This window comes from Carettochelys insculpta, chromosome 1 (assembly GCF_033958435.1).
Source record: "Carettochelys insculpta isolate YL-2023 chromosome 1, ASM3395843v1, whole genome shotgun sequence".
Classification (NCBI taxonomy): domain Eukaryota; kingdom Metazoa; phylum Chordata; order Testudines; family Carettochelyidae; genus Carettochelys; species Carettochelys insculpta.
Window position 1 is genome coordinate 74,577,969 of NC_134137.1, and position 12,620 is coordinate 74,590,588.

The window sequence follows — 12,620 nt, forward strand, 5'->3', positions numbered from 1 at the left end:
GTAGGCATGTCTGTGAAAGAGATCTGGTCTTACTACAGGAGCCCATGCTCTGAGTAGTAGACAGTGGAATGCCAGTATCATTGATGCTTCACTTCACAATGCAATGACTTCTGTTGCCTTAGACTTCCCTTCTGTAGGTACCATTGAAGGGGAAGTCTGCAGTGTTGTCCGATCTATGTTCTTCACCAAGTTGGTACTGGTATCTGGCATTGTCAAGAAAAGCATTCCCTTGAACAAAAGAGGAGCATTTGTCTTTCTCTGAATTGAGAATTTCCTGCCACGTGTCCTGGCTTCACAGCCAGACTTGTTCCTCTCCACAGATGAGACCCTGCAGGGAATTAGTTCTGGGTCTGATTCTGTTTAGTATCTTCATTGGTGATTTGGGAATGGCATTGAGAGAACACTTACAAAGTCTGTGGGCAATATCCGGCTGTGAGGGGAAGCAAGGGCAAATAATCTGAATGAACTGTAGAAATGTCCTGAAATAAATGGGATGAAATTCAATAAGGATAAATGCAAAGTACTTCACATAGGAAAGAACATGTAGTTGCACACTAAGTTAATTGAGACAATGACTTATCTCTACTGTTTCATATGCCTTACGTTGAAATGAAAGTACAATATTTCTATTCCAGTTCATTTGTTGTTAATAAAATGGTAGAAAGTCAGCAAGTTTTCAGTAATAGCCTTCAATGATATATTTGCATGTTTTTGTAAGTAAGGTGTAATATGGTCATATGGAGAACAAATCCAACTACTGAAAAGGGTACGGTAATCTGGAATGGAATAGCATTTGTTTCAAGATCTCAGATTACTTTAGGACCATGTTTCTCAGCCAGTTGTACACATAGCATTAGGGGTACATGAGAGAAGTTTGGGAGTACTTTAATTTTTTTTAAAAGGGATACTTTATTAAAAATAATAAAAGGTTGCTGCTCTAGTCAGTGTGTAGATATGCACTGAATCCCCTTGAGTCGCCAAGTGGCGTACACAAGTGCAATCACTCAAAGAAAAAATAGTTATTAATCTTCTGTTACTGCTGTTCTTCAAGATGTGATGCACTTGTCCATTCTGGAACCCACACTCCTACCCCTCTTTGTTAGTTTTGTCCAGCAACAAATAACTGATGGAGTGATGGGGCAGCTGGTCCTTTTATAGCGACAAGCAGTGGTATGTGGTGCCAGAGGGTGTTTGAGCTGTCCCTGAAAAGGATCACCGAGTTAAACATTTCTGTCAGCCATGCACACAAGGAATGGACTGGACCTGTGCAGCACCACAACAGTTATGGAAGGTTAGTAAACATTTGTTTTCAGTGGGTTCCACCCAGGAGCCATTCTTAATTCTACATTTTTTGATAACTTTATCAGTGATCTGGAGAAGACAAAATCAGCACTGAAAAACTTTACAGATGACACAAGAATTTGGGGAGAGGTAAATAATGAAAAGGGCAGGTCAGTGTTTCAGAGTAATCTGGATTTTATGGTAAAGTGTGCATAAACATTTATTATAACTTATAGTAAATGAATACAATAATGTTGGCCATACTTACAGAATGGGAGATACTTTAACTGAAGGCAGTGGCTCTGAAAAAGATTTGGAGATCATGTTGGATAATCATGTTAACCGGACATGCCAGTGTGATAGTGTGTACAAAAGGGGGTAATGCATTTCTGGGATGCATGAAGAGAAGACTTTGGAGTAGCAGTAGAAAGGTCATTTGGCACTGGTGTGACCACTGCTGGAATTCTGTATCCTTCTGTTCTGGTACTCTCAGTTTAAGAAGGATGTTGATAAACTAGAGAGGGCTCAGAGAAGAGCTTAGAGAACAATTCAAGTATTAGAAAAAATGTCTTACAATGTAAGACTCAAGGAGCTCAGTCTACTTAGGTTAACAGAGAACACCTATATGGAGAACAAACATTTAATAATGGGCTCTTCAGGAAAGCAGAGAGGTGTATAACACCATTCAGTGGCTGAAAGTTGACGATAGATAAATTGACTTGAAACAAAGTATAAAATTTTAACAGGAAGAGGGATTAACCATTGGCACAGTTTACCAAGAGTTAGTTCAATAGCCATCAACTGCCATTTTAAAATCTTGTTTAGATTGGGGGCAGGGGCAGTTTAAAACGATATGCTATTGGAATCATTTTTGAAAAGTTCTGTGGGCTTTGTTCTATAGGACAGCTGAGTAGGGCTTTATCTAAACTACAAGATAAAATTGATTTTATTAAAATTGATTTAGCACTGAGTTTTATCCATTCAGTTTTGAGCATCTTCACCTTCCCACATGCTCCCCAGAAAATTGACTTATTGCTGTCACATACAAGTAACTTAAGTTGAGTGCTGCTGCAGTGTATTGTGGGAACCGGTCCTACAATTCCCTGAGTCTTGTTGCATTCTGGCCTCGCAAGTAGATGTGGGTATATGATGCCACCTTCGCACACTTCATTCCCTACTTTCCCTTGCCATGTTAAGTATGTTTAAGTAGAGACGGGTGCTACACTGAAACAGACTAGCATGGCTTTCTCTCTGTTACTTCTCCCATTTGGTCTGTCTGCTGCCCCAAGGGTCTTCACCAAATGCGTGGCAGTGGTAGCAGCCTTCCTGCAAAGGCACGGGGTCCAGTTGTTTCCCATGTGGACGATTGGCTGGTCAAAGGGAACTCTCAGGCTCAGGTGCAACAGCATCTACAGGTCATACGTAAAACGTTCAAAGGTCTTGGTCTCTTGGTCAAAGAGACGAAGTCCCAACACAAAGAATGGAGTTTGTGGGAGCCCTCTGGACTTGAGCAGAGTCAGGGCCTTCCTGCCAGACAGCAGGGTTCAAACTATGGTGGGTCTCATACATGATATTATGAGGTTGCCCACCACAACAGCCAGGTGCTGTATGAGTCTGTTGGGTCAGAAGACAGCCTGTACGTTTCCCTTGTCATGTTAAGTATGTTTAAGTAGTGTCAAAGTTTGACTCAGACTCACAATTTATCAGACCACTCTGTTTTATTAGCAAAGCCGCTCTGCTAATACATTTAGAAGTGAGCCCCCCGAGTGGGGCTTGTGTCTCTTAATTTATGCAGTTTTTTGGAGAACAAGTTACAGAGAAGTTACAGGCAAAAGAAGAAAAAGATTTTAGTCACCACCCTTCGAGATCCCTGAGACCAGTCACGTATCTTCAATTACCTGCCACCCTTAACAATCTCCTTTAACAGCTTCCAGTTAACTTAACTAATTGCCCTTCACACCTTCCATTCTGATGCCTGCTTCTTAGACGTGCTGGCTCCATCTTAATTGCTTCTCCATTCAAAAGCTAACTGTCCCTACGTGTGCTCCCTCAGATACTTTGTAACATGTTTTGGCATGCCCTCTCATATACGATGTATCCAGCATGTCCCCTTATACAACGTTATACTTAGATAATGTTATACTTCCACAGTAGACATGGGTGCTACACTGGAACAGATTAGCACAGCTTTCTCTCTGTTACTTCTCCCATTTGGTCTGTCTGCTGCCCCGACGGTCTTCACCAAATGCATGGCAGTGGTAGCAGCCTTCCTGCAAAGGCACGGGGTCCAATTGTTCCCCACCTGGACGATTGGCTGGTCAAAGGGAACTCTCAGGCTCAGGTGCAACAGCATCTACAGGTCATACATCATACAGGTTCTGAATGTGTTCAGTTCAGCTGGGGCTGGCCTCAGTTTACCAACCTGTCAGGGACAACATAGACACTTTAGTAACGATTCCCCCTCAGGTCCTGTGCATGCTCAGTTGGTGGCTGGACGCTCAGACAGTCTGTACAGGAGGGCCCTTAAAGCCTCCCGAACCCTCGCTCTCTCTGGTGAGAGATGCTTCGGATCTGGGCTGGGGGATTCATCTGGGGACGTGCCAAACCAAGACTTCAGGCTCCATATAAATGTAAGGGAGCTCAGGGCCATCTGCCTGGCATGCAAGGTCTTCCAGGACAGTTTGACAGGGCATTGCATGGCTGTGAGTACAGATGACTGCAGCACCCCAACCTTCTGTCCCTACACTTCACAGCATGGAAGCTCAGTGGTTGAGAGTTCTCATGCTTAGACCCTGCGAGGGAAGTGTTGTTAAATAGTAGGAGACCTTCCACAAGGCCAGCCTGTGTGGCCGAGTGGAAGAGGTTTTCTGTTAGGATTTTTCAGAAGGGGCTCTTCCCTTCGCAGGCCTTGATATCTTTGATTCTCGACTGTTTGTGGTATTTAAGCCAGGAAGGGTTGTCTTTATCCTCCATTAAGGTGCATTTGGCAGCTATTTCAAGCCTTTCACCCCAGTCCCAAGGTATCCTCAGTGTTCAGACCCTGGCAGTCTTTTACCTAAAACCTCATGCCTGTCCTAGGGAACAGAGCTTACATATCTTAGATGTTTGAAGGGCTTTGGCCTTCTACATTGACAGGACCAAACCCTTTAGAAAGACACAGCAATTGTTTGTGTCGGTGGCTGGCAGAATGAACAGCCTTCTAGTCTCCTCTCAGCAGATCTCCTCCTGGATAGTGTCCTCCATTAAGGACTGTTATAAGCTGGTGGGGGTTTCCCCTCTCCTGATCAGGGCTCACTGTACCAGGGTGCATGCACTTTACGTGGCTTGTCTAGCCTAGGTTCCTATACAAGACATCTTCAGGGCGGTTACCTGGTACTCAATTCATACATTTATGGCCCATTACTCATTGACGCAGCACGTAAGGGAGGACATAGCAGTGGGCAGGGCTGTCCTTCTGGGGCTCAGACCCCAACACCTAGGTGTTCGGCTTGTAATCACCCAGTTTAAAATGCACGTGAGCTATCACTCAAAGAAGAAAAGACAGTTACCTGTTCCAAAACCCTCCCACGTTCCCCACTATCAGAGTAGCCGTCAAGAATTGGGGGTGGGGGGTGGGGGTTGCATATATAGTTTGCCATAATGCCAGCACTCCAACTCGATGGCTACTGGCTCGGGCAAAAAGGTTCCAGCAGCTAGGCACGTGTCATCGTACATCCATTTTGGAATGGACATCAGCAGCACATCTCAAAAAACTGTCTTCTCGCTGTCCACTACTTGCATTCATACAGCAGTGTTTATAGAGGTGAAAAGGAGCAGAAGCTTAGTTTATTCAGTAAAGTAAAGGGAACAAAAGGAAACTTTTTACTGTCTTTTCTATTATAACTAGATTTTAATATGGCAAGGTTTCTTTATGATGGTCATTTCCTGAAAACAAAATTAATGTCGGAGTTATTTTCTTGGCAATAATATTAGTGGGAATTTAAAAAGGGAACATGTCTAAGAGAACATTTATTTTACACATGAAAAGAAAGCAAGTTTTGCTTCTTGTCCTATCTCTAGCAGATATTTTGGAGCATAAGCTTTCAGGGGCAAAAGACCCGCTTCATCAGATGCATGAGTGGGGGGGTTCCAGAAGAGGGTCTAAATTTATAGGTTCATGAAAAGAGGGGAGTCCTAGTCAAGAGGAGGGCCAGAATCTATGCTCCAAAATATCTGTTGGTCTAAAAGGTGCCACAGGACTTCTTCTTGTTTTTGAAGATATAGACTAACTTGGCTACCCCTCTGATACTTGTCCTATCTCTGTTAATTTGAGTGGGAATCAGCAATATTAAAACTCTTTATTTTTACCTGCAAATTCTTCCCTTTACTTTACAAATGGAATATGAGAAGTAATTTTTTCTTAAAGACTGCATGCAGTTTTTTTCCTTAAATCTGCTACTTTAACATTTCTAAGATCCCTGTCAATCACAAGCTGGAAGAGTTTCTTGGGTTGAGAAGAATCTGATAACAGCAAGTTACCATTCAGATGGTGTATCTTGTTTATTTGTGGTAGTTTTTTTTTTTTAATTCATACCTTTGAAAATAATTTTCATTCACAACTGATGGAGTGGGCACGTGGCTAAATAATGTATAATGCACAGTATTATTCTATACTGTATCATCAGTGTAAAGTACTATGCAAGGTACGAAATATACATTCAGCAACCCAAACACAATGCATTAAGTGTTTTATAGGTAATTTTTGTGGCCAGAAAGTAAATTTCTATATGTTTTGTTGTACAAGCAACCCACAATGTGGTTTTATTTTTAGTCATAGACACTGAGTTCAAAAAGTGAAATCCTTATATAGGTAAGAAAATATTAATATACAGATTGTAAGAGTTGTGGATTAGGGACCTTTTTGGGTATATGTGTATATGGTGCCCTGCATATTGGTCTTCTCTTTCTGATTAGGGCCTATAGATGCTATTTTACTAACTTTCAAAAGGAAAATGGCTTCAGCCATCCAACAATGTCATCTGGGTCTTTCCAGCTTTGTGATGTTCTATAATCAAGCTATACTGCTTGTCATCATGGCCAGAGGTATAAGCAGCCAGGCAGGTAGGGCTTCAGTTACTGTGTATTGAAATAATAATATTCTGATGATGGTCTCACTGGGTTTTGGTATCTATGAAAATTCTACAAATAATCCTTTCTACCTGAAGAGTATATTGTACAATAATCCACTCTGAAATTTGGATTTTTTTCCTACAAATTAAATACAGCTCCAGCAGCAGGAGCTAATCCAGTGTGTTTCAGTGAGTTTTAGAACTTCTGGTATCTACAGCTCATATGCCTCCTGGGAGGGTGGCTGGGTAGAGGTGAGCAAAAGGGAGAGGTTCGTTTACTCCTTGTAGGCAGGAGGAAGGTCCAGTAGTTAAGACAAATTTCAGTAGTGAGACCTGGGTTCAATTCTAAGCTTTGTAATGAACTTTGTGTGGGCCTTGGGCAAGTCACTTAGCCTCTCAGTGCTTCAATTCCCTTTCTGTAAAATGGGGATAATAGTGCTTCACCTCATAGAGATAGTGGCAATATATATTTGAAAGATTACAAAGCACTTTGAGATCTGTCGATTAAAAAGTACTGCAATATATAGTTGTCAGTATTTCCTTTATGAAAAAGTCTAAGCTAAATGAATTTACAATAGTCTGTAACTACGTTACTCTGTAGATTCCGCCCCCCCCCCCCCCCACAAAAAAATCGGTCCTGTATCACCTTCAAGACTAACAATTTTATTTATTAGGTAATTAGCTTTTGGGGCTAGCACCCACTTCGTCCTGCATATAAGAAAGAGGCATTACTGTATTTATTAAGGTATTAGGAAAATACAGAAGACTAAAAGAAGGCTAAAGACTCCATACGTTGTTTTTTTTTTTTTTTTAAGTGTGTTTGGGGAGACTGCAGGGGGAGAAAAAAAACTTGTCCTGTTCTGTAGTGATGTATTGAACAGTTCACAAACACATAATGGGACAATAGATCTCTGTTTTGAAGGAAGATATTACTAATTAAACAAAACAGAGATGATGGAAGGCACCTGAAGACGGTAAATTCAGCATGTGTTTTGATGGTTGCATTCTTTTTATAATTTTTAATAAAATTTTCTTCTACATTTTTTCTTTCTGTGATATGTGGTACGGGTTGTCATGTTGTCTGGAGTGGCTCACAACTGAAAATGGTCACCTCAGGGCAGACTGTCAGAAAACAGAAATAATTAGACATGTAATAGCATATAGTAGACAGTGTTACAAATTAAACATTTAGCTTCCTGTCCTATTAAAACTTCTCATCTTATGTTCAAGAAAAATTGTTATGATTTCACAGGGATGAAGTACATGTTATGGTAAGGTTAATCTTCCCCTTTAAAAATTGACTGGCATATAGAGTGAAATATATGGTATGTGGAACACAGAGGCATACTCCTGATTGACATATAAGGTAACCTGCAACAACGGGCAGAATTTTGAAGTTGGTTCTAAGAAGTGTAAGTTTCAAATAGATAACGTAATATATTTCTTCCTAGCCCACAGATGAACAGTAAGGAACATTCTGTTGCATTCTGTCCTTTATAGTTTAGTGGATTTTATAAGGTTTATTGCCTGTCAATGTTTAGTCAGATTATCTTCTGCTTCTGTAATAATAAGTTACCTATTCTAGCTGTTTAGAGTTAGACTGTAGGTGGTTGTATATGTGCATGTAGACATCCAACCTCTGATGATCCTCCTCCCTTTTTTCCCCTGTTGGTAGGAATATAAATTTTAATGTAAAGCTCTATTTAGTGAGGAGATATAAATTTTAGTCTAATTTCTTACATGAAAAGATGAACTTCCAGATTCAAAGATGTTTGAATGATACTACAAGTATTTTTAAAAAGTTCTTGTTTTGTATTGCACACTATAATACATGCTATTCAGTGTTGATGTTGGGGGGTTAAATTCTATCAACGTAAAACCCCAGAGTGCAAATCGGCTGAGCAGTAGTATCATCGGCTGTCTCTAAGGCTATGGCTACACTAGTTTACTAATAAAGGGCTGAAATACATATTCAGTGCCTCATTAGAATTCCGGCAGCCACGGCACTTCGAAATTGACGCGGCTTGCCGCTGCGTGGCTCATCCAGACGGGGCTCCTTTTCAAAAGGACCCCGGCTACTTCAAAATCCCCTTGTTCCTAACAGCAGCCATTTCAAAGTTTTGTGCTAGTGTAGACACGGCCTTAGAGACAGCCCATGATACTACTGCTCAGCCGACTTGCACTCTGGGGTTTACGTTGATAGAATTTAACCCCCCCAACATCAACACTGAATAGTATGTACTACAGTGTGCAATACAAAACGAGATCTTTTTAAAAATTTGCATGGCCATTTCGAAGTTTTGGCCTAGTGTAGATGTAGTCTAAGGCTGTGGCCCCACTTGGCCAAAACTTCGTCAGAGATTACTAATGAGGCACTGATTTGAATATTCAGCACCTCATTAGCATTAGGACGCTTCCGGCCACGGCACTTCGAAAGCTTTCGAAAGCCCGCAGCTCGGAGCGGCTACACGGGTCCTTTTCGAAAAGACCCCACTCCTTTTGAAATCCCCTTATTCCTCTCAGCAGAAGTTTTGGCCAAGTGTGGCCACAGCCTAAGTGTTTACATCTCTGTGTACAGTGATTTGCTATTGTGAAACACTATTTGATAAATTAGTCTTGAGGCATGCTAGGCATCTTTTATTTGGATCAAGTAATAAGCCAGTAATTGTGTTTTCTACTCCAAGTGAGGCTCCTGAAGAAGGCAGTGATTGGCAATTGCATATACTGAGTGATTTGGTATTGCAAGTAACATAGCTCTTTTTGCTTGTCAGTGTTCTAAAAGTAGGTGCTCGATATAAAGGTACATTAAAAGGCCTTATAGTTATGGTCCAAAATTCTACCCTTATGCTATATTCAGAATGCGGTCAGCATTCTAGTGTCCAGGGGAGAAGTCATTTTTTCCACAGTGTTTTTGAGCTAGTCAGCTGTCTTCCTGGTGCACTCCTGTGACTTGTGAATTCCTGGCTTCAATAATAATCAGAAATGGAGTGTGGTTCATATGGATGCTCTTACGTTTTGCTTTCAGTGTGGATTAACATCATTTGATAGATGTGTGTGTAAATAAATAACTATAGGCACACAGAGAAATTCATAAATTGAGAGGGAGACTGTATAATGGGTAAGAGGCATGCAAATTGCTGAGCATATATAAGCATCTCCTTCCATTGTATGATAGGAAGCAGGAGCTCCAATGAAACATATTTTACAATTTTTTTGAAAGATAAGGAGTAGTAGAAGCTCCTCTGATAACAAATACAGATACAGGCTGTTCTTCTAGTAATGTCCCTGTGCACTCCGCTGAGGGGTTGTGCACAAGTGCCACGTGCCCAGATTCAGAGCTTATTAAAGTAATACTGTTTAGTAGTGCCAGTGTGTGCCCTGTGCCAACTTGTGGTTTTGCCCAAGGCGTTAAAGAACATGATGGACTATTGGCATCACCAGTTCCTTTTCAATACCGCATGTTCCGAGTCAGTGCATCTTCTCTTGTATCATCCTTGTGCACCGCTTTGAAGAGTACAAAATATCAAAAATATGCAAAGGTATCCTTAGTACTGACTGTTCACCAGTGCTCATCCTGCAAACCTCCTTTGGGGCCACCTCAAACATTTTTTACCATAATGGAAAGTTGTAAGAGTGGACAAGTGACCCTTAGGTATTATCTAAGATAGCTACATCATAGAGATGACAGTGATGCCCCCATCGTGCCCTCCTACTTGGTACATGTGCATGCAACACCCAGACAATGACCCCCTCCAGCTAGAGGTTGACTCCCTTCTGCAGAGAGGAACTGCAGAAGTAATCCTGAGGCCTTTTCAGAGAGCCAAGTTCTACTTCAGTTACTTCCTAGTCCTCCCTCTCAAAAAATAGGACAGAGACTGCTATTGGATCTTCAGTGTCTTTAACTTTTCAATTCCAAACCTAAGGTCTCTTGCTTGCTTATTATCCTTGTTTTATGTAAATTGCTTTTCTCATCACCATTACATTGTCTATGAGGGTTTGCATTCTGGGAGCCATGATGGCTAACCCACTCTTCGCCACTTTACATAAAGACAAAGTTTCTTTATGCCTTCACCCCAAGTTCCTAACCTAGGTAATTTCCCAGTTTCACTTCAGTCAAGCCATATGTTTACCTCCAACTTGTACTATTTTCAAAAACTCCTGCTCCTGTTGTATGCACAGACCCCATCATTGGATTACAGCTAGGGACCACATATGTTGAAGAAGCTCCAGTAATGGGTATGCAGCCTTGTTTGTAAAATAATTGTGTGTACTGTTAATTTAGTATTCCATATATGCAGGTAGAAGGTATTCAATTTCCAAAGTAAGTTCCATAATGGAATGGATCTATTTTTTTCAAATATTCTACTTCTTATAATAGCCAATATTGGATGCCTCAGAGGAATGAGTCAAAGCCGTATATTTGACCTAACTATGAAGTCATTTACCTTTTGGAGTGGTATTTCTTTGTGTTCCCAAAAGATTATCTTAATCAAATGTAATTATAGTGTTAATAGTCCTTGTAATTTTATCTTAGCAAATGTAACCATATGAACTATTTTTATTCTTATAAATGAGTACTCTCTTTTTTCCACCCTAATCTCATAAACATATTTACTTCAGGGGTATATCTTGGATCAGTTGTTTACAGTGTCACTCCTTGTGGCCTTGATTTATTAAAGCACTGAAATCAGTGCTTAACATTTGGCATGTTCTTCTGTGCTCTCAGGAATGCGAATGTTTGTCTGAATCATGTCCATATGAATCGGGGGAGATTAACCCTAGCCAAATGGCTAATTCCTGTTCTTCAATATAATATGATTAAAACCACTGTTGCAATTCACCCCAGAAGTGGCTGAATTGTTCTGAAGACAAATGTTTTACTTTGACTGTGAAATTTTTAAATGCTTATGTTGATGCTGCAGAGATCTGTTGATCTAAGCTATGCAATTTGAGTTACATTACAGGTTGAACCCTCTCTGTTTCGGCACTCTCAGGACCTGACTTATGCCGATTAAGAGAATTTGCCAGACCACTGGAGATCAATATTCTTTAGCAGTATTACCAACACCTGCAATGCTTACTGGGCTCTAGAAGACATTTAAGAGTAAAGTAGAGCTGAAGAGCAACACAGAACACTAAAAGCCAGAATTGGAGGCTGTAAAAAAAACTTAGTGACCATGCACACCCATGATAAATGGTCGTCAAGCTAACTAAAATGATTGATGGTGTGCTGTGTGGAAAAGAACTTTCTTTTATTAGTTTTTAACCTGCTATCCATTAATTTCATTTAGTGTTCTCTAGTTCTTACATTGAGATACAGTGCACAGGTTATTACCGAATGACTAGCAAATTCTTATGTTGTAAAGAACTGTGTTTTTAAAAACACTCACCTTGTCTAAATAACATTGGTATTAAAGGGCATTTCTTGATTAAAGTTTATTACTCATGCTTAAGGTTTGATAAAATCCATAACACAAACATTTTTATAATGTTCCGGATTTTATCATCCTGTCACTTCCATTAGCTTCCCAAAATAGTGAGATGTTTGTCAGATAACCTTGTCATGTTTTCAGTTGCAATTTATTAATCAAAAGCTTTGTTTTAATTTTACAGAGCTTATCAAAACACAATAGAAGTAACATTGGAACAGAAGGTGGACCGCCCCCGTTTGTACCTTTTGGGCAGGTATAGTAGTCTTTATTTAACTTTTGACCTTGGTGTAGATGTAATCAGGATAAGTGTTTTGCAGAATAATTTTAAAATAATGATGACTGGAAGCTCTGTTGTTAGAATGAATAGAGTATTTTATTGACTAACAGGAAGAATGACATCTTCATTTTAATACCATGCTTTTTGATGTTTCAATATAAAGTTCTTTTTACTTTTTTGAGGAAAAAACCATGATAGTTAACTGTATACCACAGCGATAAACTGATACTTTGATGATTGGAAACTTTGCTGTCTCCAGCACCTCATAGCTTTCAAGTCATGACCAAAGTTATCCATTTATAATTAAAAAAAAAAAAAAAAAGTAAAATCCCCAAACATCCTAAAATATCTTAAAATGCAACCCAATGGTTATTTAAAATTTTGTGTGATATTTTTTATGAATATCATAGTCCCTGCAGTTAGCTCTTATATTACCCTGCCTGACTGCCAGGAGTTAAATTATGAGAGACTTTTAAGGAGAAACCAATAAGAAATGAAACAATGACATATATGAGTGTCTTG

The 12,620-nt window shown here is 40.0% G+C and overlaps 1 protein-coding gene across 5 annotated transcripts in view; it reads left to right on the forward strand.

The window, feature by feature from the left end:
- The window catches only part of TDRD3 (tudor domain containing 3), a 345,653-nt gene that overhangs the window by 156,488 nt on the left and 176,545 nt on the right, over positions 1-12,620 (forward strand). For all 5 annotated transcript variants that reach the window (XM_074988725.1, XM_074988707.1, XM_074988715.1 and 2 more), the window contains one exon: positions 12,003-12,074. In XM_074988725.1, the coding sequence (XP_074844826.1) occupies positions 12,003-12,074 (72 nt within the window). The remainder of the gene's footprint in view (positions 1-12,002; positions 12,075-12,620) is intronic.